This window comes from Ammospiza nelsoni, chromosome 20 (assembly GCF_027579445.1).
Source record: "Ammospiza nelsoni isolate bAmmNel1 chromosome 20, bAmmNel1.pri, whole genome shotgun sequence".
Taxonomy (NCBI): Eukaryota; Metazoa; Chordata; class Aves; order Passeriformes; family Passerellidae; genus Ammospiza; species Ammospiza nelsoni.
The window spans coordinates 8,227,844-8,253,984 of record NC_080652.1 but is presented as its reverse complement, the minus strand read 5'-3'; the positions used below and the strand labels follow the sequence as shown (position 1 = coordinate 8,253,984).

At 50.8% G+C, this 26,141-nt stretch overlaps 3 protein-coding genes across 3 annotated transcripts; all 3 read right to left on the bottom strand.

Annotated features, from left to right (window-relative positions):
- Window positions 1–156: 156 nt before the first annotated feature.
- GTF3C5 (general transcription factor IIIC subunit 5) lies at window positions 157–7,915 on the bottom strand. The gene is made up of 11 exons (XM_059486215.1): window positions 7,766–7,915; window positions 6,866–7,088; window positions 6,453–6,651; window positions 5,518–5,713; window positions 4,640–4,744; window positions 3,867–3,981; window positions 3,122–3,202; window positions 2,524–2,621; window positions 1,821–1,903; window positions 1,389–1,531; window positions 157–827 (listed from the first exon to the last, which is right to left on the bottom strand). Exons 1-11 carry the CDS (start codon window positions 7,913–7,915, stop codon window positions 670–672), a joined length of 1,551 nt encoding a protein of 516 aa, XP_059342198.1. The 3' UTR covers window positions 157–669.
- Window positions 7,916–8,524: 609 nt separating this feature from the next.
- On the bottom strand, window positions 8,525–13,667 carry LOC132082412 (bile salt-activated lipase-like). The gene is made up of 11 exons (XM_059486674.1): window positions 13,602–13,667; window positions 13,176–13,326; window positions 12,623–12,745; window positions 12,087–12,284; window positions 11,858–11,988; window positions 11,329–11,436; window positions 10,999–11,116; window positions 9,965–10,151; window positions 9,517–9,720; window positions 9,083–9,280; window positions 8,525–8,729 (listed from the first exon to the last, which is right to left on the bottom strand). Exons 1-11 carry the CDS (start codon window positions 13,665–13,667, stop codon window positions 8,525–8,527), a joined length of 1,689 nt encoding a protein of 562 aa, XP_059342657.1.
- Window positions 13,668–15,808: 2,141 nt separating this feature from the next.
- On the bottom strand, window positions 15,809–20,421 carry LOC132082317 (bile salt-activated lipase-like). Its single transcript, XM_059486546.1, has 11 exons — window positions 20,356–20,421; window positions 19,930–20,080; window positions 19,566–19,688; window positions 19,030–19,227; window positions 18,801–18,931; window positions 18,133–18,240; window positions 17,791–17,908; window positions 17,335–17,521; window positions 16,887–17,090; window positions 16,454–16,651; window positions 15,809–16,013 (listed from the first exon to the last, which is right to left on the bottom strand). The coding sequence occupies exons 1-11, from the start codon at window positions 20,419–20,421 to the stop codon at window positions 15,809–15,811; spliced, it is 1,689 nt and encodes a 562-aa protein (XP_059342529.1).
- Between the last annotated feature and the right edge of the window lie 5,720 nt (window positions 20,422–26,141).

Below are 26,141 nucleotides of genomic sequence, written 5' to 3'. Positions count from 1 at the left end.
GTGGGAACAATGCAGCTGGCAGTGGCCAACTTCTGTGCACCTGAAGCTCTGCCCCTCTGCCTTCAGTGCTTATTACTTGCTAGCTGGGGAAGTCAAAACAGACCTGAGAAGTGCATCAGGTAATGAGGACAACAAACACTGCACCCAGGAAGGGAATTATTCACTGCTAGAAAGTGTCTTTTCTTGCTGGCTTTATTTCCAAGATGACCAGCAAGGCTCAGTGCTGAAGGCATGGCTCAGTATTTTCACTCCCTCTGGACAAGCAGAAGGGCAGAACCTGCCTTAGGGACTCCAGGAGCACTGATTGTTTCTTCTCCCAGCATCTCCTCAGGCACCTTTTCTATTTTCCACATGGCCACCAACCTGGAGAGAGTGCACTCCCACACATGGAGAGATGTGGGAATGCAGCTTCTCCCATGTTCAGGTGTGTTACCAGCTGGTTTGGATTCTGGGCTCACTCTTGGGAGTTTCTTGAGCATGCTGGAGGGTTTCTCAGCCAGCAATTCTGAAAATGCAGCAGTGGCTCCCAAACACCCAGAATGTTGCCCACCAGCAGTCAGTGCAGAGAACATCATCAGCTTAGCACAAGCTCTGCTTTCCCTGAACCCTTGGCTCTCAAGGAGCAAGAGCAGACAGTTCTGTCCACAGCAGCCACACTGCTCACTGAGTTCACACATAGTCCAGAATTTCTGTCTCCATTTCATTTTCACTCCCATCAGAAGGCTTGAAGTCCTCTTCCTCCTCCTCTTCATCATCCTCATCCTCTCCAGACTCATATGCCAGCTGCTCTTTGCCATCTTCACTGCTTGTTGTATTTGAGAAAAGAGCTTAAATTGGGAAGAAAGAAAGACACTGTGATGCTTCTCTCAGTGCAGCCTAGGGGCATTTGCAATTGAGTTCACAGCAGCCTCAGGGGCACAGCTAATATTGCTCATCTTAACAAATCAAGCCCAGAGCAATCCAACTCCACAGTCCAGGAAGGAGAGCAGAACAGCAGCAGAGCTGCAGTGCTGTACCTCCTCTCCTGCCTCATTCTGACCCAATTCACTGGGATATTATTGCGTTGGCCCAGCATCATCAAGAAATAATTTTCTCACTTCTTGGTCAATCAATAATATCAATAAAAAGTAAAATGCTACCAACGAAATGAAGATTTTGATTATCACTGTGCAAAAGACATTTAAAAGCTGAAGGGCTTTTGATACTGGGAAGATGAAATATAAAACCTTAACTCCCAGCCATCCCTAATGCCACCTCACATTCCCACTGCAGGCCAGCAGCCTCAGCTCCCACACTGGAATGAGCTACATCCCAAAGAACACACAGAGGATGCAGGGACACCTCTGCCTGTGCCAGCTACAACATCCTCATGTTCAAAGCATCCTTACCAGGTCTGGTGGATCTGATGATCTGCTTTATCATCAGGGACATGCTGTCCCTGAGGTCATCACTGGTCTTGGCAAGGCACCACCCGTCCCGCTCCGTGCACTCCGACTCGGTGCCGTCATTCCGATGGATGATCTTCTGCAGGCTGAAGAGAGCAAAAGGGAAAGAAACCTTAATCTTCTGCACTCAGGTGTGAGTTTCAAATGAGACACACTGCTTCACTTCCATTTCCCTTCACTGAGCTGGAATAGCACAGTTGGTTATCCAGGTTAATTGTCGGATGGGAAAGGAAGTTCATGTGTGAAAATACTTTTCTGTTTTTATTGAGCAACTGAACACCTCTGATGTTCCTGCTCAGGGGGAGAGGGGTGAATGGACAGGGTATAAACAACAGGCTCTGAAATCTGTCTGACTCAGCTGTCAGGGTGCAGTACCTTTCCACATTTAAGTCACAGAGCTGGTAGAACATCTGGCGGTAAGGGGGTAAGGCTCCTTCCCGGAAAATGTAGACAGATTCCTAAAAGAAGGAAAAAAGGAAAGTATTCATGTGCATGTTATGCTGTAATGAAAGTACTTCCAATGGGCTGATTGAAGAACATTGTACTTCCAAGAGAAACAAGTTTTAAGGCAGAAGATAAAAGCTGAATGAGGAATGCCCCAAAATGTCCCTGCAGCCACAGTCACACCAGCACTGCTGGGCAGAGAACACACTTCACCTCTCCAGTCTGCAGCTCTGTCTGCAGCCTGTCACTGCCCAGCAGTGCATCATGGGCTTCATTCTAGCAAAAAAAGGAATGGTAAGACTCATTTATTTATTTATTCCACCCTGTTGGATTTTGCAGCATGACCTCATAAAGACATGGTGATTTTTTTGCACTTCGCTGCCCATGAAGTTCCAGTTTTATCAACTTAAGCAAAATACTCCTCACATCTAAGATGAGCAGCAATCTCACCTTGCAGCATGTAATAAAATACACTCAGGTGGTGTTCCATAGTGCCATATCCAACTGGGAGCTTCCCAGGTAAACCTGAGCACATTAAATCACTCATAGCTGATCCCCTGATGACTGATAAGCCAGGAATCATCTCCATTTCACTGAGATAATTCAAGATTTTGGCATAGAAAGTCATGCTTACCTTCAGCTTATACCTGCTGGAGGGGGACTTTTTTGCCCCAGATGTACCAGCTGAACCCAGCCCCTGTTTCAGGTCGTGGACACTGACTGTGTGACTTCCTGAAAGGAAAACAAAGAGTCCTAATGAGGGACATCTTTCATATTGGACTGTCACCTCTCTCTGTCGATTCAACAAAACCAGACCAACCAGCACCAGAGCATGTGCTTTGCTCATTCTTTAGAGATGTTACTGGACAGCCCCAGGAAAAGTGCTGACTTGTGCAGCTTTTTCCAGAGCCCGTTTGTTCACAATTTTAACCTTTTCTACTCTCTTTTGACACAGCAAAGAGAACTCCCCTATTCTCTGCACCTCAGTGAATTCTGAATTCCCAGTGTGGCTTGCAGAACTCCCTCCTGCCTGCTAACAGACATTGTGGCTCAGCCAGACTCCCACAACACTTCCCAGCAGATTTTTCTCTGGCTTAACAGCAGCAATATTATAACCAAAACACAAGCTCCAGTTTTGGCTCAGCTAGAACACAGGAACTCAGCTTCACCACCTGTGTCTGGGATGGGCAAACAGAGAAGCAGAAGAGCCAAGCAGCCCTTCTGGCCCATACCTTGTTTCTTGACAGTGATGGGCAGGCTGTAGTTGTACGTGCTCCGTTTTGCTTTCACAGGCATGTCAGTAGCAGCATAACCTAGAGGTGAAAACCAAAATCCAGTCATGAACTGAGGGCAAGCACTCTGCAGAATATCCCCAGCTCAGGAACACAAGGGCTGGACTGGTGTGGGAAGGGCAGGCTGGTCTTGGAGGATATGCTGGTCTTAGCAGGGTGGGGAGAAGAGATCAACAAAACCCTTTAACTTGGAAATGTGATCTGATATCAATGAGTGGAACCCAGCTCTGTCATGGACTTATTAGATGGCATCAAAAACTCCTTTTCCTCAACTTGTCCTTTGCGAAATCAAAACAGGGAACCCCACATCCAAGGTCTGAGACCAGCATCCTGCAGGAAATGCTGAGGTCCTTGAGGAAAAGCTGCTATGTGAGCACCAGAATTCCTGCTTGGTGCCTCCCCTGAGTGAGGAGGATGCTCTGCTACACCCACTTGGGCTTGGAACATATGGAGGAGGAAAGGCAGAGTTTAGAATGTGCCAAATGAGAAAAGAGCTATTGCATACTATGAAAGAAAGTATTACAGGAATTTTAAAAAGAACTACAGTAAGTAAGGAGCTCAAAAGGTGACAAGTTCATCAAAGCAGAAATATGGCAAAAGAGTTTGAAAAACACATAAAAAGAAAAATACTACCAGGATTAACCAGAAAGCAGAGAGAGCAGCTCTGTGGGTTGGGCCCTTTTACCATATTTCATTCCACAGCGAATTCGGAAGTCCAGCACTTGATAAATCTTTGCTTCAGGGTGTTTCCTGGGGTCATACCCAAACCTAACCCACAAGCTTCTCCAAGGACCTGTTAACTGCACAAACACATGAGGGAACATGGTTACAAAAAAGCACCACAGTGTTGCAACTTCCTTCAGTAGCAAGGTCCTTGGAAAGTTCTAATATTTTCCCTCATTGCCCAAAGATATTTGTTTTACCAGCTCTTTGCTCACTTGCCATGCTAATATTTATACACTGAAATATATTTATACACTTGGCAATCAAAGCACAAATATTTGTGTGCTTTTACAAACCAACCTGCAAGGTCACAGCAAAGTGCTTGTGTGGAAAAACTGCTACCACTGCCAGGTGAACAGTGACTTGGAGTGACCAAAGTTTTTCTGATTTTCCAAAGTTCCCAGTAATGACTGTTTTGTTGTTTTGAGCCCCTGAGAATCTCTTGTTGGTATTTCTCCAGTGAGTCCAACTCAGAGTAGACAAACAATTGTAATTCCTTTCAAATGTCTCATTGAGAGAATTGTTTGGGGGGGATGGGGGTCCTGACCTGCAGAGGTGATTAAAACCTGTAGAGCAAACAGCCACTGAATCCTTCTTGGCTTCAACTTTGGCTCTAAAGCATTTCCTTCCCCCCGTCTCTTGACATTAAATTAAGCTCAGGTACTTAGTGGCAGGACCTCAGAAGTGGTAAAGGACCAGGAAGAGCAGGGTGATGCTCACAGAAGTACCACTCACCATGTAATAGGCCAAATAAGGCAGCAGCACCTTCAGCTTGTCTGGATGGACACTGATGTTGGCTTTGACTGCATTGCGAGACCACACGGGACGCACCTCAAAGAGCTGCAAGGACACACAGACAGGCACACATCAGTGGGAAGGGTTCCCAAAGAGCTGAAGGACACACAGACAGGCACACATCAGTGGGAAGGGTTCCCAAAGAGCTGAAGGACACACAGACAGGCACACATCAGTGGGAAGGGTTCCCAAAGAGCTGCAAGGACACACAGACAGGCACACATCAGTGGGAAGGGTTCCCAAAGAGCTGAAGGACACACAGACAGGCACACATCAGTGGGAAGGGTTCCCAAAGAGCTGAAGGACACACAGACAGGCACACATCAGTGGGAAGGGTTCCCAAAGAGCTGAAGGACACACAGACAGGCACACATCAGTGGGAAGGGTTCCCAAAGAGGTGCAAGGACACACAGACAGGCACACATCAGTAGGAAGGGTTCCCAAAGAGCTGCAAGGACACACAGACAGGCACACATCAGTGGGAAGGGTTCCCAAAGAGCTGAAGGACACACAGACAGGCACACATCAGTGGGAAGGGTTCCCAAAGGCAGAGCAGCTTTCCAAGTGCACTCAGGTCCATATCAGAGCCTTTGGCCCTCAACAGGAGCTGTTGGATGGTGATGTGAGAACTTGTAGGGCCTAATGAGAGTTAAGACACAGATTCAAGTCTTGACTTGCAGAACTGAAATGGACACAGCAGTGTCAGCAGCATCTACTTACACTTGTGTCAGTCACTCACAATCACCAAGAATTTCTAGGGAGAAAAATCTACTTTTTCCTCCCCAGGACAGTGCTGACACCAGGAATAAGGCACACACCTTTCTCAGCTCTTCCTCCACCTTTTTATCCACAGGATTGGTGCACACTTTCTTCCAGTTCTGTACAGCAGCATCCAGGGGCTTAGTTGGGATTTCCTCATCATCAAAGTTGACAAAGATGGCGTTGTGTGGGCGCCGGGCCCTGCTGAGGCCAATCAGGTTCTCAGCAGACACCTGGGGATTGTTGTAGCCCTCCCTAGGGAACAGGGAAAACAAAAGGGACTCAGCTGGGTGAGCAATGGGTTGGGTTAACTTTGGCTCAACTTCCCTTGATCACACACACTGGTACTATAAAAGATTCTCATGGCACCACTGAAGAAAGAAAATTTAAATTTAAATAAATTCCAAAACTTCTAAACTACATCCATTTGCACACTGACAGAGGAGCTCTGCCCTGGCTGGCAGGAAACCCTCCAGCACTCAGGAATGATCTGTATTGGAAAGGCTTCACCCTCTGCATTTGCTCTCCTGGAGCTACTGCAGCTACTCACTGGGACAGGGGCAAAGCAAGAGGGAACTGCAGGCACCCACTCAATCTGGAAACTCCTTTCCCTTTAAAAAGAACCAGTGAAGGCCAACAGTGAGAAAATGAAAGATGTTTCTTGTGGGAGATCTCCCAGATTGTTCTTCTGGCAAAGCCACTGGAGGCCAGGAGAGCACAGAACACATGGCATCAATTCTTGGAAACCCTGTCCTTGGCTCCAGCCCTCTGGAGGCAGGCAGGAGCTGTGTGAGGTGAGCTGGGAGAGGCATCATCATCTTCACCTCATGCCCAGCTCCCCTCAGCTGGCAAATCCTCAAGTGGAATTTTGCTGAGGTTGCCACTGCCAGGCACCTTCTGGTGGTTTTTTGCCTGTGTTGTGCCAAATCAGCACAAGGCAGCAAATTAAAAGGGTGAAACACATGAAAGATGTATCATGAGAAAAGGCACTGACCTGTGCTGTATATCTGGGCGATAAAAATAGTCCACAGGAGTGTCCAGGCGTGAGAAAATGGGTGGTGGGATGTAAAGAGGTAAATCTTTATTGAAAAACTCTTCCTTCTCTGGTTTGAGCATCAGGACTTTGTCATACATGGAGGTTTGCTTGCCATCAGGGCCAGAGTGCATTGCCAGGTACTGGAAGTCAGACATTCCTGTAAGAAACAAAAGATAAAACACTGTGAAGTTTGTTGTGAATCCAACAATAATTCTCACACTCAACTTTCAGGAGCAGGAGTCTGACAAGTTTATGCAAAGGTTTATCCAGCAAGGAGGTTTGATTTTCCTTCCAGCCCTCAACTGCTTAGGGGGAAACACTTCCCTTTCCCAGCAAACACACTCATCTCTAAGCCACATCACAAGGGTTACCTTGAAATTTGTAAACAGTGCTGACAATCCCAAGAATGTCCATCTCAAACTGCACTTCTGGCTGGATTTGCTCCTCGGGGTCCAACTGCTGCTTCTTCCTGCTCCTCCTGGTGACCCTGAGCAGCATGGTGGAGGTGGGGAAGCGGTTGGCACACACGGGGTGGCAGTAGGGGTCCTTGGGGCGGAAATACAGCTCCAGCCTTTTGGCAGGGTCGGCGTAGATCTGTCAGCAAGGGGGGCACAGCCCCTGTCAGCATGTCGCCCCCACAGCCCCGTGCTCCTGTGCCAGCCCCCAGCCCCACAGGCTGCTGTGGGCACCAGCTGTGCCCCTCACACAGCCCCAGGGGAACCATCCCTGCCCCACATCGCAGGGGTGTGCAGCTACTCACATCCTGGGTATCAGGAAAAATTAATTAAAAGTATAATATCCTGGATATGAGGAAGGAATTCTTCCCTATAAGGGTGGGGAGGCCCTGGCACAGGCTGCCCAGAGAAGCTGTGGCTGCTTCATCCCCAGAAGGACAGGTTGGAGCAAGCTGGTCTAGTGGAAGGTGTCCCTGCCCACAGCAAGAGGGTGGAACTGAATGAATTTTTTGGAACCTTTCAAACGCTTCTATGACTCCATGATTTCACTGCACACCGCCTGAATGCCTGCTCGGGGACAGCAGGGAAGCGGCATCACCCCCAAACCACCCACGGGCCCCGGGTGGGGACACGCTGGGCTGGAAGGGCTCACACAGAGGATCCCACATGGAGGCTCTCCCCAGCCCCAGCCCCGGCCCCGGCCCCGGCCCCGGTCCCGGTCCCGGGCCCCTCCCGCCCCATCCCCTTGCCCAGGGCCGGTCTCACCGCCCCTCACCCTCAGCCCAGCGAGCCCCCACACTCCCCGAACCCCCTCACCCGCGACACCCCCTGCTCTCCTCCCAGCGTCCGCAGCATAGCCCCGACGTCCCGGACGAGCCCCGGGTACTCCACGCAGACCAGGCGCGGCTTGCGGGGCAGCTCCAGCACGGCCGAGCCCCGCGGGCCCCGCTGCCGCGCCGCCGCCATCGCTGCGCGCCGCTCCCTCCCGGCGCCGCCCCGCGCACCGCGGCACGAAGGTTCCGCCGCACCGCGGTTCCGGCCGGGCCGGGCTGGGCCTGAGGGGAGGGCGAGGCCTGAGGGCGGTCTGCGCTCGTCCTGTCCTGCTGGGGCTCCTCAGCCCGGCTTGTGACCGTAAACAAACACAGAATCACCTCCCCCGTGGGTTGTTTTGTCCCTGTGCTGCCTGGACATTTCTGAGCTGAGCAAATGCTCGCACGTACACATACATTTCTCTGATCGTGCAAGGAGTGTGGTGTTAATTCTCACTGAAATGAGGTTTTGCTCCCTAAGAACTTCAGCTTTCGTCTCAGCAATGTTTAAAGCCACAAAAGGTGGCAGATGAAGGGTATGAAGGTGAGGGTGAGAATGTAATTTGCCGCAAGGACAGCTTGGCCAGGACTGACAGTCACAGCCAGGGAACACGCGCTGCCCTCAGGATGTTCCATCCTGCCTGTCCTTGACATTAGCAAGAAAACTCTGTCACAGCCAACACAGAGACACAAAAAACAGAGAAACGGAGACACTCAGCTACAAGAAATCCTTTAATGATCTCTAAAAGGTATTTCTTTCTTAGCTTCACAACATTAACTCCGACTGGGAGATGTCAGCAACATGCGGCAGCTTCAGATAGACCGAGTTCCAGAAGGTCACAAAGCGGGACCTCAGGTTCTGCTTCACAGAGTCCTTGTTCATCTTGTGGTTGATATCCAGGTAGTACTTGCTCTTGTCGGTGTAGGCTGGCCAGGAAACAGGCACGTCCGAATGGCCAATGTTGGGATCACTGGGGGAAAAAGAAAACAGAGAGGCTCAGTTTTGAAGATTTTGGCAGGAACACTGTCTGATCAAGTCAGGCTTTAAGTGAGAGGAAAGGAGAGAATCTGACAGTGAGAAAAGCCATAGGAATTCTATCTGCCAGGAATGAGTGCACAACCTGCAGTCTCTTCCCTCCATCCCCACTGGTATCATCCCAGCTTCACAAAGGGACTTAACCTCTGTACCAACATCAGGATTCAGGAATAAGAAATACAGACACGAAACACTCTGATTTTGTGAATGAACCTGAAAACTTCCTGGACAAAACCAGCAGCCTGAAGGGCTGCATCAAGCCCCAAATGTGGAATGGGAATCACTCACCCACTCCTGGCAAAGTTGGTCCAGTAAGCAATCATGGCCTTTGAGAGAGTCCTGTGCTTGGGCCGGTAGCCCAGAGGGGTGGCAAAGGGCTTCCCAAACACGTACTGCAGGTCATCCATATGGTCTGCCCCAACCCAGCGGGGGTAGACGGGCATGCGGGACGGCTCAGAGAACACGTAGCTGTAGGTCTTGCCACTCCTGGGAAATCAAAGAGACTGGCTGAGAAAGGAGAAAGCAGAAAAGGGGCTGCAAATCCCAACCAACACACCAAACACCGTCAGGGCCACAGATTCAGCCTTGGAAGATGCTCACGTGCATCACCTCACATGGGGTGGTTTCAGGAGAAAACATCCTGAGGCCATTTTTAACTTCCATTTCCAATTCTCACCCTCACCCTGCCCCATGTGCAACACCCCCAGGGCTGAGCTGCTCACTTGGCATTCTGCAGGTGCAGGTCCAGTGCCACCTGTGTGGGAATCAGGAAGATGTAGTCAGTGGTCAGGTCCACCACTGTCTTCTTCACGACCTCCTGCTCGGGTTTGTCACCCCAGCTCTGTGTGTAGATGTTGTAGGTGGCGTTGGCTCCAGCCTCACCCCTGTCCACGGTGAGGCCTTTGATCAAATTGTACACCTGGTCACTGAAAAGACAAATGATATGAATTAATTACTGAGCAGCAGCTTCAGGCAGGGCAGGGCTCTTGCCTGGTCCTTTCTCTTGCAGGCTCTGGACTCCGCAACAAAAGACCTGGGCACCCAGGCTTGGTGTGACATCCTGTGTGGAAGGCTGTGCCCTGTCCACTCAAGTCTGACTCCTTGGGGTTTGGGAGCTACTCTGAAGAGCAGATGTCTCCTGCTGAGGGTTCTAAGGGCTCTGTCACTCACGCAGTGACCTTCACCAGCGGGCGGTTGATGGCGGGGACATCCACACCAGCAAAGATGTGCCCGTCCATGTTGTTGACCCCGGCCAGGTAATCGATGTCAGCAGCGTTGGCAAAGAGCTTCTCTGGCACGTCTGGAAGGAAATCCCCATCCACAACTGGGGAGAAGGCAAGGGTGTGCGCAAAGGGCACTGCAAGAGACAAGAGTGGGGTCTGTAAGGTGGCCTGTAAGGAGGAAACACAGATTTGTGTTCTGGCATATCTCATGACTCAAAGAGCTCAGGAAAGAACAAGGTGACGTGAATGACAGCTTGAGCAGTGACTTCAGCATGGGCAGGAGGTCACCCAGATGCAGGGTAAACCTCATGACTATGGCTGAAGGAGAAGAGCAAGAGGTCTGCCAGCCAAATGCCACCTGCTATCATCCACAAATCCTCTCCTCCTTCAAATCCTTTCTGAAAAACCCACTTAAAGATAGGAAAGAACTGAACTTCTCATCCCACCTGGCCATGCTGTCTGATTGTCAGGACAGCCAGCCCCAGAGTGTGCAGTAGCACAGCAGTGTTTTGGCCACTCTCTGTTCTGACCAAGGCTAAACGCTGTGGTTTGTGACCAGAAGCTCCAGGAGAATGTTCTTGGGAAAGGAATCCCCCCAGCACAAAAGCAGCCGCGTTCCTGCACTCCACCCAGCGACTCAAATAGAAATAGCAGGGGTAGGATCTTTTTTGTTTGTTTACAAGCTGTTTTCTGGAATTGCTCTTGCTGTTTTCATAGAACAGGAAGCCAAAACAGCTGCTCTGAGGCCAAGGCAGGACCATTGGATAATCCAGCCACTGCTGCCATTGCATGGTGGGCAGTGTTCATCTGGTGCAATGTGCATCTGCCCACAGAAAGGTGACTGCAAGACTCTCAATAATATCCCTTTTCTGAAGGGCACAAGCAACACCTCAACACTCCTGGCAGTTGCTCCAGAGTCCTGCCAAGAACTTCGGGAGCCCAGGGTGGCTGATGGACCACATCATGGGCTGGGAAACTTACTGGGCAGGTGAGTGAACTGCATGTGGTAGGACAGAGTCAAGTCCTTGGGATTAGAGTGGCGCAGGCAGTTGGCCAAGATGGTGGTGTTGTCTGTGGAGCAGCCCACCTTTTCTCCAAGCTGTGGCAGAAGAGAGAGAGAAACATCCTAGTGTTAGCTCCCAAAGGCAGGGCTTATTGTTTCAGAGGCAGAGCTGGGGTTTTAATCTCAAAGCAGCAAAGTTCCACAGCGCTGTGGGCACAGCTCCTGCCCAATCACTTCCTAGCACTGCTCTCCTTTAGGGAAAAACTTTTTTGGTTTCTATAGTCCTTCAATCATGACTTGCACGTTACCTTTTTGGCCCAGAGGAGCGGATCCCTCTGGATGGCCCAGTTGCACAGCCCAACACCACTCTGGCTGATGGCTCTCTTGAACAGGCCCTTGTTCTTTGGGGACAGCGTCTGGGGGGCAAAACAGAAACAAGGGGGTTTTGGGAACAAACTCCTGAGGAGACCATGGCCTGCCAAATCAGGTGGACGGCCTTGTAGGGTGTGCACCTGTCCCGGGGAAGCTGCAAGGTCTTGTAGTGTTCAACAGTGTCAGGAGTTAAAGCTAAAAAGTGAGATGTTGAGAGGAGGAGCAGAGGAGGGGGACATGGAAAGTAGAGGCTGTTTCTTCACAGGACACGTGGCTGCACTGGTGGGATGGATGAAGCTGAAGAAGAGGAGCAGCTACAAAGCACTGAGGCTGAGCATTGCTGGGCTGGCCAGGGCAGGACATTAATGAGGCAGCAGTGGAGAGGAAAGCAGATGAGTGCCAAGGGGTGCCTCTCTCCCACTGGCAGAGCAGGGGCTCTGATCAGAACCAACGAGGATAACTCACCTGCAGGGAGACACTGGCAGCACCGGCCGATTCCCCAAAGATGGTGATGTTGTCTGGGTCACCCCCAAAGGCCTTGATGTTCCTCTTCACCCAGGCAATGGCCATGTGCTGGTCCTTCAGCCCGTAGTTCCCTGAGGGACAGACATCCCCCGGCAGTGAGCAGGGGCACAGCCAAGCTGTCAAAGTGGGCACCGGGGGCAGGGTCCCAGCGAGGGATCGGCCCTGGTACCTGGCAGGTTTTCGTCGCCGGTGCTCAGGAAGCCCAGCGGCCCCACGCGGTAGTTGATGGTCACCACAATGACGTTGCCCCGCACGGCGATCTCCTCCCCATCGTACAGGTAGTTGTCCAGGAAATTGGCTCCCTGGCTGCCTCCGAGCAGGAAGGCACCGCCATAGATATAAACCATCACAGGCAGCTTGGTAGAGACTGGGAGGAGGGGAACAGGAGCAGAGTGAGCCCCCACTGAGCTGGCAGGTGCTGCCCCTCCATCCCTCATCCCCTCCCTGAGCACTGCTGCACCTGCCCTGGGCAGGAGCTGACTTGATGCTCTGCAAGTACATCCTTGCTCTGCTCAAGAGGCTGACCCTCCCAACAGGGTGAAGGTGAGTTAGGACATTGTCTGACACAGTCCCCACCTTTCCCCCTGAAAATCACTGCTCAGCACCTGCCCACTATGGAACAGAACTGCTGAGAGAGGCTGCAGCACAATCTGTGCACACAAGGCAGGTGGGAAAGCCCATCCCAGGTCCCTTCTAGCCTCATACCCTGTTTTCTCCCTTGAGGGACCCAGATGTTCAGGTAGAGACAGTCCTCACTCCCACGGACATCAGTCTGTGTCAGCTTCAACTGCATGCAGCGTTTTTTGAATTCCTTTGCCTTCAGAGTTCCTGAATGAAAAGAGGGATGACCAGTTAAGGGCATCAGCTCCATTTTCTGGTTGAAAGTTGTCTGCTCACCCATCCTTTCCTCTGTGAGTCCAGTGCAAGTGGCAGCAAAGCCTTCCCAGCCACTGTGCCTGGTATGAGGGAGTGACAAACTGGGAGACTTTCCCTTTTGAACCAGCTCTAGACAGCCAAGGCATAGGGAAGGCAGATGCAGGTGCCATGCCTGAGTTTTGTTACTTCTCAGGGTTACTTGAGGTTCTTGGGAACATTTAGACACAGACTTTCAGACCCTTCAGGAGACAAAGAGATTTTTTTTGGCTGTGCTTAGTTGATAAAGCAGGCAAGAACATCTTTAGTTTGAGAAAAACCAACTAAAAGAAAGAGAAGCAAGAATAAAGCCCCAAACCAAAGGTATTCAAAAGTTGGACCTTACCATCCCAGCCAGGATGAGGTTGGGGGTCTTCCAGAGTCTTTGGAGGGGCAGCAAAGGGGATCCCTCTGAAGATGTCAACGTAGCCCCCAAAGAGTCCCAATTTCTTGCTCTCTCCTTCCACAAATCCTCCCTCAGTGTGCACCACACCCAGCTACAGGAGGCACCATGGAGAAGAGAAAATCCATTGCTCTGCCCTTCATAACTCTGGCTTCCCACACTGCCACCCATTCCCATCCCACCCTCCCCATCCGTGCCCTTGGTGCCTTGTGGAAAGCCCCCAGGTGCCACTGGAGCTGTGCCTGTGCAGGTGTCCTGCAGGTGCCCTTGGGAGCAGAGAGGCAGCAGCAATCCCCCCACAGGCCCAAAGACAAATGGCAGGAGCAGAAAACCTCCAGCTTGAGGGTGCAAAGCCAGCTTTGTACTTACTGTGGCAGCCCAGGCTACCCCGAGGTAGGAGCACAGGGCCAAGGCCAGGATGTGCCAGCGAGCCATGGTGAGAGCAGCCCTGAGGGGAAAGTGCCAGCTGGAGGGCTGCCTTTATAAAGCCACCAGTGCAGGTGTGTGTGCCAATGCCATGGGCCAGGATTGGCTCTGGGCTGAAGCGGGGCAGCCTCCACAGCCTTGTCCTTCAGTAGCCTGAGGCCAGTCCCTGGCTGAGGGGCATGGCCCTGTGAGAGCCCTGCAGCTGCTGCTTGTTTGGGCTGGAGGCCAAACCAAAGGAAATCGCTCAGTCCAAGAAAATTCCAGAGAAATTAAACCAAATGGAGTCTTGAGACGCCTCATCCCAGCACAGGGGGCTGACATCATATTAAGCTGTGCAGTAGAACATAATATCAGCAACCTACGAGAAGCCTTGCATTTGTAACACACTGGGGAATGTAAAAGACTCAAAATGACAGCAAGTCTTAAAGCTGATTCCATCCAACAGCAGCCAGATTGCTCATCAAGTTCACACAGAGTCCAGAATTTCTGTCTCCATTTCATTGCCACATCTATCAGAAAGCTTGAAGTTTCCTTCCTCCTCATATCTCTGCAGGCTCATGGCAGTAGCTCTTTGTCATCTTCACCGCTTTTTGTGTTTGTCAGAGAGAGAGGGGAATGGATAGATACAAATAATAGCTTTGAAATTTGTCTCTTAACAGAAAACTCATCTGTCATCATGCAATACCTTTTCACATTTAATCCCAGCGCTGGTAGAACATCAGTTGATAAGAGAAGCAAAGAAGGAAAGGATTCCCGTGCATTTTATGGTGAGAGTCCTTATAGGAACATGCAAAAATGGAGTTTGTGTTCCAGATATCTAAAAAGAGACTCAGCCAGGTGAGCACTGGGTTGGTTTAACTTTGGCTCAACCTTCCTTGATCACACACTGGTACCATAAAGGATCTCATGGCACCACCGAAGAAAGAAAATTTTTAAAAATCCACTCAAAGCTACATGCACTTTCACACTGACAGAGGAGCTCTACCCTGGCTGGCAAGAAACCCTCCAGCACTCAGGAATGATCTGTATGAAATCTGGGTTGGAAAGGCTTCATTTGTTCTCCTGGAGCTACTGCAGCTACTCACTGGGACAGGGGCAAAGCAAGAGGGAACTGCAGGCATCAACTCAATCTGGAAATTTCTTTTCCTTTAAAAAGAACCAGTGAAGGCCAACAGTGAGAAAATGAAAGATGTTTCTTGTGGGAGATCTCCCAGATTGTTCTTCTGGCAAAGCCTTTGGAGGCCAGGAGGGCACAGGAACACATGACATCAATTCTTGGAAGCCCTGTCTCCAAGCTCCAACCCTCTGGAAGCAGGCAGGAGGATGGCTCTAGTGCAGGGGCTCCCCAGGGATGGGCTCCGTATCCTCCAGCCTCTCTGCATGGAGAACCTCAACACACACACACACACCAGGGTCCCATCCACTGTAACACCCCTGCTCTCCTCCCAGCATCCACAGCCCCGATGTCCCACACCAGCCCTGGTTTCTCCACACCAGCCAGGCCTGTGGGGCAGCTCCAGCACGGCTGGGCCCCCCTGCTCTTCCCACAGGGTACCAGGGCCTGGACAGACCAGACCCAGTGTGTGGATGGGGACATGTGCTGGATAAGGTTTGTGGAAAGTTGTGCTCTTTATCCTGCCCTGCTTAGAGCTGCAGCTCCTCAGCCCAATCAAGCCCAGCCTCTGCCCCAAAACCAGTGGGGAATCACCACCCACATGGATTTATTCTGTCCCATCAGTTTTTGAGCAATGTCAGTGCATGATAAACAACAGGTCAGGACTGGTTTGCATTCACCTGTTGCAGCTGTAGCTCTCTATGATCTGGTTGGCAGTAGCAGGAACTTTGATGGTAACACAGGGAAATCCAGAGGACAGGTCAGGATTGGGGCTGTCCTGCCTGGGCTCACAGGGGCAATGAGGAAAAACAACCCCAGGGCCAATAGCTGGCTGAGCAGGGACAGACTGGACCCCAGCTGCCATCAGCTTCCCTGGGACATCGGGGTGTCACAGCCAGGGGAACACACACTGCCCACACAATGGATGTGCCATCCTGCCTGATCTTAATACTGGCAAGAAAATCCTGTCATGGCAAACAAAATGGGAACCAGAGTCACTCAGTTACAAGCTTTTAATGAACTATCTTTAAAGGGTTCAGAACATTAACTCTGACTGGGAGATGTCAGCAACCTGCGGCAGCTTCAGATAGACCGAGTTCCAGAAGGTCACAAAGCGGGACCTCAGGTTCTGCTTCACAGAGTCCTTGTTCATCTTGTGGTTGATATCCAGGTAGTGCTTGCCATCGTTGGTGTAGGCTGGCCAGGAAACGGGCACATCTGAATGCCCTTTGTTGGGATCACTGGGGGAAAAAGGAGACACAGAAGCTCAGTTTTATCAGGGCAGCTTGGGGATGCAGTTAAATGTGTGACCATGCAGAGTGTTTGACACTGGCACAAGCACTAGGAATTGTGCCTGCCAGGAGTGAGTTGATAACCTGCAGCCTTCTCCCTCCATCCCCACTGGCATAATCCCAGCTTCACACAGGGATTTATGTCCTGCCTGAACACAAGGATTGAGGAGTAAACCTCATCAAGTGGAAGCAGAGATCATAAGTAATGAAAATGCCTCTGTCTTCCCCACATGTGCTATGGAGGAGGAGAACGCAGACCAAATTCCAGTCCTGTGAGACACAGAGCCCTGCTCACAACACAAATAAAGAGAACTTCTGGGAATGATCCTGAAAAGTTATTGGGCAAAACCAGTAGCCTGAAATGCTGCATCAAACCACAGATCACTCACCCAGTTCTAGCAAAATTGGTCCAGTAAGCAATCATGGCCTTTGAGAGAGTCCTGTGCTTGGGCCAGTAGCCCAGAGGGGTGGCAAAGGGCTTCCCAAACACGTACTGCAGGTCATCAGCATGGTCTGCCCCAACCCAGCGGGGGTAGACGGGCATGCGGGACGGCTCAGAGAACATGTAGCTGTAGGTCTTGCCACTCCTGGGAAATCAAAGAGACTGGCTCAGCAAGGAGAAAGCAGAAAAGGGCTGCAAATCCCAACCAACACACCAAACACCGTCAGGGCCACAGATTCAGCCTTGGAAGATGCTCACGTGCATCACCTCACATGGGGTGGTTTCAGGAGAAAACATCCTGAGGCCATTTTTAACTTCCATTTCCAATTCTCACCCTCACCCTGCCCCATGTGCAACACCCCCAGGGCTGAGCTGCTCACTTGGCATTCTGCAGGTGCAGGTCCAGTGCCACCTGTGTGGGAATCAGGAAGATGTAGTCAGTGGTCAGGTCCACCACTGTCTTCTTCACGACCTCCTGCTCGGGTTTGTCACCCCAGCTCTGTGTGTAGATGTTGTAGGTGGCGTTGGCTCCAGCCTCACCCCTGTCCACGGTGAGGCCTTTGATCAAATTGTACACCTGGTCACTGAAAAGACAAATGATATGAATTAATTACTGAGCAGCAGCTTCAGGCAGGGCAGGGCTCTTGCCTGGTCCTTTCTCTTGCAGGCTCTGGACTCCGCAACAAAAGACCTGGGCACCCAGGCTTGGAGTGACATCCTGTGTGGAAGGCTGTGCCCTGTCCACTCAAGTCTGACTCCTTGGGGTTTGGGAGCTACTCTGAAGAGCAGATGTCTCCTGCTGAGGGTTCTAAGGGCTCTGTCACTCACGCAGTGACCTTCACCAGCGGGCGGTTGATGGCGGGGACATCCACACCAGCAAAGATGTGCCCGTCCATGTTGTTGACCCCGGCCAGGTAATCGATGTCAGCAGCGTTGGCAAAGAGCTTCTCTGGCACGTCTGGGAGGAAATCGCCATCCACAACTGGGGAGAAGGCAAGGGTGTGCACCAGGGGCACTGCAAGAGACAAGAGTGGGGTCTGTAAGGAGGTGAGGAAACAAATGTGTGCTCTGGCATATCCCAAGAAAAGGTTGAGGTGGGCAGTGTGCATCAGATGCAATATGCATCTGCCCACAGAAAGGTGACTGCAAGAGCTCTCATTAATGTCCCTTTTCTGACGGGCACAAGCAACACCTCTACACTCCTGGCAGTTGCTCCAGAGTCCTGCAGGTGGCTTGGAGAGCCCAGGGTGGCTGATGGACTAGAGCACAGGGCAGGGCACTTACTGGTTAGGTGGGTGAGCTGCAGGTGGTAGGCCAGGGTCAAGGCTTTGGGGTCAGAGATACGGAGGCAGTTGGCCAAGACGGTGGTGTTGTCTGTGGAGCAGCCCACCTTTTCTCCAAGCTGTGGCAGAAGAGAGAGAAACATCCTAGCATTACTTCCAAAGCCAGGAGTAGTTTTTATGCAGTCAGATATGTGGGTTCGTTTAAATCTCATTTTAATCTCAAAGCAGCTAAGTTCCACAGCACTGTTGGGCACAGCTCTTGGCCAATCACTTCCTAGCCAGGCTTTCCTCTAGGGAATTGGTTTGTTGCTTTTTATAGTTTTCCAAACGACTTGCATGTTACCTTTTTGGCCCAGACGAGTGGATCCCTCTGGATGGCCCAGCTGCAGACCCCGACACCGCTCTGGCTGATGGCTCTCTTGAACAGGCCCTTGTTCTTTGGGGACAGCGTCTGGGGGGAAAAATGGAAACAAGAGGGGTTTGGGAACAAACTCCTGAGGAGACCATGGCCTACCAGACCCCACACATCTTGTGCACTCAGCCTGGGGAAACTGCCAGGTCTTGTGTTGTTGAACAGTCTCAGGAGTTAAACATGAAGTGAAGAAGAGAAGAGAAGAGAAGAGAAGAGAAGAGAAGAGAAGAGAAGAGAAGAGAAGAGAAGAGAAGAGAAGAGAAGAGAAGAGAAGAGAAGAGAAGAGAAGAGAAGAGAAGAGAAGAGAAGAGAAGAGAAGAGAAGAGAAGAGAAGAGAAGAGAAGAGAAGAGAGGAACACGGAAAGTAATGGCTGTTTGCCCACACCTCCCAAAAGCAAGGACACGTGGCTGCACTGGTGGGATGGATGAAGCTGAAGAAGAGGAGCAGCTACAAAGCACTGAGGCTGAGCATTGCTGGGCTGGCCAGGGCAGGACATTAATGAGGCAGCAGTGGGGAGGAAAGCAGATGAGTGCCAAGGGGTGCCTCTCTCCCACTGGCAGAGCAGGGGCTCTGATCAGAACCAACGAGGATAACTCACCTGCAGGGAGACACTGGCAGCACCGGCCGATTCCCCAAAGATGGTGATGTTGTCTGGGTCACCCCCAAAGGCCTTGATGTTCCTCTTCACCCAGGCAATGGCCATGTGCTGGTCCTTCAGCCCGTAGTTCCCTGAGGGACAGACATCCCCCGGCAGTGAGCAGGGGCACAGCCAAGCTGTCAAAGTGGGCACCGGGGGCAGGGTCCCAGCGAGGGATCGGCCCTGGTACCTGGCAGGTTTTCGTCGCCGGTGCTCAGGAAGCCCAGCGGCCCCACGCGGTAGTTGATGGTCACCACAATGACGTTGCCCCGCACGGCGATCTCCTCCCCATCGTACAGGTAGTTGTCCAGGAAATTGGCTCCCTGGCTGCCTCCGAGCAGGAAGGCACCGCCATAGATATAAACCATCACAGGCAGCTTGGTAGAGACTGGGAGGAGGGGAACAGGAGCAGAGTGAGCCCCCACTGAGCTGGCAGGTGCTGCCCCTCCATCCCTCATCCCCTCCCTGAGCACTGCTGCACCTGCCCTGGGCAGGAGCTGACTTGATGCTCTGCAAGTACATCCTTGCTCTGCTCAAGAGGCTGACCCTCCCAACAGGGTGAAGGTGAGTTAGGACATTGTCTGACACAGTCCCCACCTTTCCCCCTGAAAATCACTGCTCAGCACCTGCCCACTATGGAACAGAACTGCTGAGAGAGGCTGCAGCACAATCTGTGCACACAAGGCAGGTGGGAAAGCCCATCCCAGGTCCCTTCTAGCCTCATACCCTGTTTTCTCCCTTGAGGGACCCAGATGTTCAGGTAGAGACAGTCCTCACTCCCACGGACATCAGTCTGTGTCAGCTTCAACTGCATGCAGCGTTTTTTGAATTCTTTTGCTTCCAGTGTTCCTAAGAGTGGAAAAGGAAGACAGCAAGTCCTAATTAAGGGCATCAGCTCCATTTTCTGGTTGAAAGTTGTCTGCTCAACCATGCTTTCCTCTGTGAGTCGAGTGCAAATGGCAACAAAGCCTCCCCAGCCATCGTGACCAGTCTGAGTAATATGTTGTACCATTTTCCATATGTGCCAGATTGAGGAGAGACAAGTGAAAATAAAACCCCAAACCACAGGTATTCAAAAGTTGGACCTTACCATCCCAGCCAGGATGAGGTTGGGGGTCTTCCAGAGTCTTTGGAGGGGCAGCAAAGGGGATCCCTCTGAAGATGTCAACGTAGCCCCCAAAGAGTCCCAATTTCTTGCTCTCTCCTTCCACAAATCCTCCCTCAGTGTGCACCACACCCAGCTACAGGAGGCACCATGGAGAAGAGAAAATCCATTGCTCTGCCCTTCATAACTCTGGCTTCCCACACTGCCACCCATTCCCATCCCACCCTCCCCATCCGTGCCCTTGGTGCCTTGTGGAAAGCCCCCAGGTGCCACTGGAGCTGTGCCTGTGCAGGTGTCCTGCAGGTGCCCTTGGGAGCAGAGAGGCAGCAGCAATCCCCCCACAGGCCCAAAGACAAATGGCAGGAGCAGAAAACCTCCAGCTTGAGGGTGCAAAGCCAGCTTTGTACTTACTGTGGCAGCCCAGGCTACCCCGAGGTAGGAGCACAGGGCCAAGGCCAGGATGTGCCAGCGAGCCATGGTGAGAGCAGCCCTGAGGGGAAAGTGCCAGCTGGAGGGCTGCCTTTATAAAGCCACCAGTGCAGGTGTGTGTGCCAATGCATGGGCCAGGATTGGCTCTGGGCTGAAGCGGGGCAGCCTCCACAGCCTTGTCCTTCCGTAGCCTGAGGCCAGTCCCTGGCTGAAGGGCATGGCCCTGTGAGAGCCCTGCAGCTGCTGCTTGTTTGGGCTGGAGGCCTATCTCCTCAGGTATATTTTTGATTTTCTACATGGCCACTTACCTGATCAGACTATACTTCCCACACTCAGAGAGATTTGGCAATGCAACTTCTCTGTTATTTTTCCTCTGTGGTGTATTACCAGCTCGTTTAGATGCTTGCCTCTCTCTTGGGAGCTTTTTGAGCTTCCTCATTAGCCAGTTATTATGAAAATGTAGGCACCCATTTACCCATAGCAATGGTGAACACTTTTTTCCAGGTCTGGACAGCAGCATCCAGTAGTTTGTTTGAGATTTCTTCATGACAAAGATGGCATTGTGTGGGTGACAGGTCCTGCTGAGGGAAATCAGGCTCTCACCCCAAAACAGGGAATTGTTATATCCCTCTCTAAGAAACAGGGAAGGGACCAGGTTTTCACTCTGCCTGTAGCTCACAGAGACATGGGGCTGTCACTAGAACATGTGAAAATGAAGTTTGTGCTCCAGATTCCAGAAGAGAAGGGACTCAGCTGAGTGACCCTATAGCTTTGGCCCAACTTCTGCATCAAGGGGCAATGCAAGAGGAGAAAGCCATTGAGGTTTTTTTTCTTAAAAGAGTGCAGATGAAGGTCAACAGTGAGAAAATGAAAGATGTTTCTTGTGGGAGATCTCCCAGATTGTCCTTCTGGCAAAGCAAATCAGGGTCAGGTGTGCACAGGAACACAGGACATCGATTTCTGGCAGAAAACCAGGTTTGCTGCATCCCAGGATGTGTGGGGTGTGCTGGGAGGGGGAGTGCCCTTCACCACATCCTCAGGTCCCCTCACCTCAAGTGGACTTTTGCTGGAGTGGCACTGCCAGGCAGTTTTCCCCTGTGCCTCCTCTGTTGTTCCCTAAAGGGATAAAGCAGAACAAGGCAGCAGCTTCAGCAGCTGGAGGTCTCCAGCCATCTCCCCCCTGTTCCTGAGCTCTCCCTTTCCCAAGGGGATCCAGCATGTGGGACATCTCTGGCACAGCTGAGCCCTGTGTCCCCCACCTCTGTGGGGTCTTTGAGTCAGGGGTGGTGGCACGTCTGTGTGTCTGTGTGTCTGTGTTACAGCTGCTGCTCTTCCTCCTGCCCATCCCAGCAAGGTGGGAACTGTGGGAACTGTGTGTGCTCCTTCTGTGAGAGCTCTGGCATGGAGTAGAAACAGTTCAACCCCCAAATACCCAGGAGCCAGCCTCCACTCACAAAACCATAAGCCTGGCTTAGAAGTTGTGATTAATGATAAAAGAACTGTTTTCAGCCTGTAGGGTGCAGCAGAAGCGCATTTTAATGGAAACAAAGAACACCAGCTTGGAAGGGATCTCAAAGATCACCTGATCCAACCTCCCTTGGCAAAGCCCCGTCTAGTTAACACAGCCCAGCTGATCTGAGAAGTGTCCAGTGTTGGGGAATCCACCACTTCCCTGGGGAGGTTATTCCAGTGACTGATTGCTCTCACTATGAAAATTTGTCCTCTAGTACTCAATTGTATCTCCCCAGGAGTCACTTGTACCCATTACCCCTCATTTTTAACATGTGACACCTCCTAAAAGGAGTCTCCATCTCCTCTGTAGCCACACTTTAAACATTTGAACTTGGTGGTAAGGTCTCCGCTTTTCAGGTGGGCTGACACTGCAGTTCTAGAGCTCACCTGAGTATTGTCAGAGCCAGGGGGGACTCCCAGAGCTGTGAGAGCAGGTGGCAGCACAGCACAGGGAAATGCTTTAAAAGGAGCCACCCCTGGCACTCTTTGCATGACTTACACACCAACAATATCCCGGGGTGAGCTCAAGGGGAGAGCCTCTGGGCTGTGCCATGGTTTCATCTTTTGTATTTCCTGGGGAAGAGCAGCAGCGCAAGTATGTACCCCAAATGCCTCTGGGAACAGTTTATCCATCCCATATGTGTCCACAGTTCCTGAGCTCCCTTCCTTCTGGGCTTGCTTTTTGTGTTACATTAATTCCATGCTGTATCTCTCTCACAGAGCTTGGAGGACTCACTTGCCTGAGAGATTCCCCAGATGAGGCATGAGCTCTCCATAAATTCCAAACATTTATTTTCCCTAAGATTTCATGGCATTCTTGGAAGTCTGGGCTTTGAGTAGAGTGGAATGCCTTTAGAGGAAATATTACATCTCCTAGCTGAGGTCTGGCTGGAATTTCTTTTTTACTTTTTTTACTCTTTATTCTATAGAGCTGTTACACTGATCCTGTGTTTCACCTCAAGCAGGAAACCATACATTCATGGATATAAAAATGATATAAAAATATGATGCAGTGGTCAAAGCTGTCAGGAGTTAAAACATTACTTCCAACTGCCCTCTGCTAATGACTTGCATCCTTTTTTCCAGGAACAGTGATATTCAAAGTGCCTGGCAAGGTGCTTCCCGATTATTGGAAATCTTGGTGACAGACAGAGAAACTCCTCCTGAAAATAGCTTTCTTAGGGGAACTCTGTTTCAGTGTAAACCAGAATGGACTGTTCAGTTCTCATCTATACCAGCACAAATCCCTATCAGCCCTGTGCAATGCCCAGATAGTAGAGGGTAGAATATGCTTCATTTCCTTCCACATTGTGTTCCCTTACTCTTAGCAATGTTCCACAGCATTAAGTATCCAAACTACAACATTTTTTTCATGTTATTACTGCTTCCCTTCAATAAAAACCTTGTCTTTATTGGGCATTTTCATCCTTGGCTCCTGTAACTTCACCAACTTTTATCTTCCTCCTTCGAGCCACAGCTTTTCCCCGCTCATCTTTGTAATCTGACATTGTGATTTGTTCACTTGTGTGCTTGTTTTTCTCCTCAAAGAAGATTTGCTGAATCATTGGGGAGGAGGCAAGAGCTGTAGAAGCAGCTGGTGGCCAGTGATAAAACCAGGGCCACATCCAGCCTTGAGGGTTTGCAAGTGACAGCCCTTCAGTTGAAGGCCTGAGTCACATTCCCTTCTGAGCTAAGATTGCTGGGCACTTGGGGATTGGGAAGGGAGGATGAGGAGGTGGCACTCCCAAAGCAGAAATTATTGTTCCTGCTAAAGTTTGTGTTGTATCTTCTGCAAAATTAATAATGATGCTGTGAGAAAACACGCAGGCTGGGGGCTAAATGGATGTTGTGCCCTTTTGAAATCCTTAGGCACATTCAAATGCAAAGTATTATCAATCCTGCTGAATTCTCCACCACCACAGCTGTCGCTCTGTGCAGCAGGCACAGGGACATGGCTCTCTGACTTTCCAGCTGTTTCCCTGTGTTCCAGGTAACAGAGAAACCTCAGCTGTCTCATGCACACCCAGTCTGAAACCCAAGGTCTTCTGCCCTGCCAGCTCTGCCTTTAAGACACTAGAAAATGAGTTTTGTGCAGGTCTCATAAGTATCATTCAGAAATAAAGTCTTACCAATAGTACATCACACTTTTCCTAAGAAAAGAGTTTTAACTTGGGATGTTCTACTTAGTTTTAATACTTCAAGGAGGTTAAGATAAAATTGGTTAACAAACAAGACTGCAAGTCCAGCTCAGCTCCATTTCCTACTTAAATTTGGGCAAATATTTTAAGGTGGAAAATGCAGGTTGGCAGATTCCAATGCAGAACTTTGATGCTTTATGGGTTTTTGTGGGGTTTTTCATGATGCCACTCCAGTTCATTGCTGTGCATGTGCAGGAATTCTATCTTGCTCTTATCTGCAGATCTTGAAGCTGCTACAGGCTGGATCTAAATAAGGAGCTGAGGCAGGGATGTCTGACTGACACATGCTCCACCATGTCCACACTCTCAGGATGGGGCCCTCAGGAACAGGAATGCTCTGTCATCTCCAACTTCCCCTTCCTCAACTGAGACAAGAGATAACTTCTACTTTATAAAGAGAAAAAAAACAGTGAACTTGACCACTGCTAAAAATCCCACCAAAACTCCTAATATAGATGAGCCTGGGATGTAAGATAAACTCCCATGGCTTTAAAATTATTCAAGAGGAAGGCAGAATCAATGGAGATGGGTTTTTAAACCCCTTGCTCTTCATGAGGAAGCCTTGAACATCAGAGTTGTGTTGGCTGGTGCTGAATGTGGCTGTTGGAGCTTGCTGAGCAGCCCTTGATGCACAGAGGAATTAAATGGCTCAGAGGTTGTTCATGACCTGGAGAAATGCAGATTATGGGCTGGAGCAGAATCAGCTGTGAGAAACTCAGCCTGAGAGTGGTGCAGAAACCACAGGGCTGTGACTCAGCTGGTGCAACTTCAGATGCCTACAGATACTGGGCTCCCTCTCTTCAGGGAGAGAAGTAGGTGCATACAAGGCAGGACTTCAGCCCTGGTTTAGATATGTGCTTTAAGAGAGAGAAATCATTTCCTAGGTATGTTTCTTATCAAAAAAGGGAGCCTTTGAGTCAGCAGGTCACAGCAGAGATCTCCTGACCTACTGCTGAAGGTTTCCTGCCTCATTTCCCATGGAGAGCAGGGGACAGCACTGCAGCCAAGGATGAGCACATCCTGCCAGCACAGGGGCAGGGCTTGAATCTCAGCAAAATCCCCAGATGCAGGCAAGACCTGAGACACCAGCCTGAACCAAAGGTGGTGGGATGCAAGATGAGGGCTGTCCATATGGTCTGGATGAGCAGTGACCTGATAACAGCAGTGACCTGATAACAGCAAAGCTAAAGAAATGTGTTAAAGCTGCAGGTGTGACACTGGCTCATCCTGCACGACCCAGCTCCATCAGGGAAACCAAGCAGAGGATGTGCCCTGCAGGGATCTCTCATTCTCCTCCCTGTCAGAGCTGAGGTGTTTGCACAGGGGGCTTGCACAGGTCCAGGGGAGCTCATCCAAACACTGGAGGGTGTCCCTGGTGTGATCTTCAGCTGGATTGATTTAGTTATTGTTGCCCTAGGAGAAGATGTGAAGGGGTATTTGCTGGCTCTTGTTTTTCACCTCAAATGGGAACAGTCAGGATTTTCCCCCTTCTATTCACTCAGGGGTTTTTACTACTTTTCAGAGACAGAGCAATTATCTGGACACCAAACCTTAGTGACTGCTGGAACTGTGAAGTGGAAGATCCCCCTCCCAAACCTCAGGGGAGGCAGCACAGGGAGAAGCTGCTCTGGGCACTGAACAGGAGCAGCTCACTCAGTGAGCATCAGAATTGTTTGTTGTAAATCTGACTCTCACACTCAGCAACGCCCTAAGAAAACCTTTCCCATGCACTCCCTCAGGTCCCAAATTTCACATTTGCAGCTCCCAGGCTGCACTTAGCCAGGTTACTTGCATGGATGGGGGGCTGCCTGGTGCCTGGGTGCCAAAGGGCTGACAGGCCTTTCCTGCCAATCTGTCTGTTGTTCAGATGAAGTGGTTGGAAAGTGCTCACTCTCCAGTTCCCTCTTTGGCTCAGGCACTCTGATAAGGCCTGGGCTCTCCTATCTTGCCCTGGGAGCTGTTCCTCCTCCCTAACAGGCTCCTTTCCCCGGCTGGCAGTTAGCAGCCGGCAGTGCTTGATAAACTTATCAGACCAAAGCTGAGCTCAGTGCATGCTCA

Coding starts and splice junctions, on each gene's coding strand:
- GTF3C5 (XM_059486215.1), bottom strand. CDS start 7,915: ATGGCGGCGGCGCGGCAGCGGGGCCCGCGGGGCTCGGCCGTGCTGGAG. Junction 3,203..3,866: donor TCGCTGTGGAATGAAATATG/GTAAAAGGGCCC, acceptor TTTCACCTCTAG/GTTATGCTGCTACTGACATG. Junction 1,904..2,523: donor CCAGCAGGTATAAGCTGAAG/GTAAGCATGACT, acceptor TCCTTCTTTTAG/GAATCTGTCTACATTTTCCG.
- LOC132082412 (XM_059486674.1), bottom strand. CDS start 13,667: ATGGCTCGCTGGCACATCCTGGCCTTGGCCCTGTGCTCCTACCTCGGG. Junction 12,746..13,175: donor ACCTCATCCTGGCTGGGATG/GTAAGGTCCAAC, acceptor CTTTTCATTCAG/GAACTCTGAAGGCAAAGGAA. Junction 9,721..9,964: donor CCGCTGGTGAAGGTCACTGC/GTGAGTGACAGA, acceptor TTGTCTTTTCAG/TGACCAGGTGTACAATTTGA.
- LOC132082317 (XM_059486546.1), bottom strand. CDS start 20,421: ATGGCTCGCTGGCACATCCTGGCCTTGGCCCTGTGCTCCTACCTCGGG. Junction 19,689..19,929: donor ACCTCATCCTGGCTGGGATG/GTAAGGTCCAAC, acceptor TTCCACTCTTAG/GAACACTGGAAGCAAAAGAA. Junction 17,522..17,790: donor GCAGCTCACCCACCTAACCA/GTAAGTGCCCTG, acceptor TGTCTCTTGCAG/TGCCCCTGGTGCACACCCTT.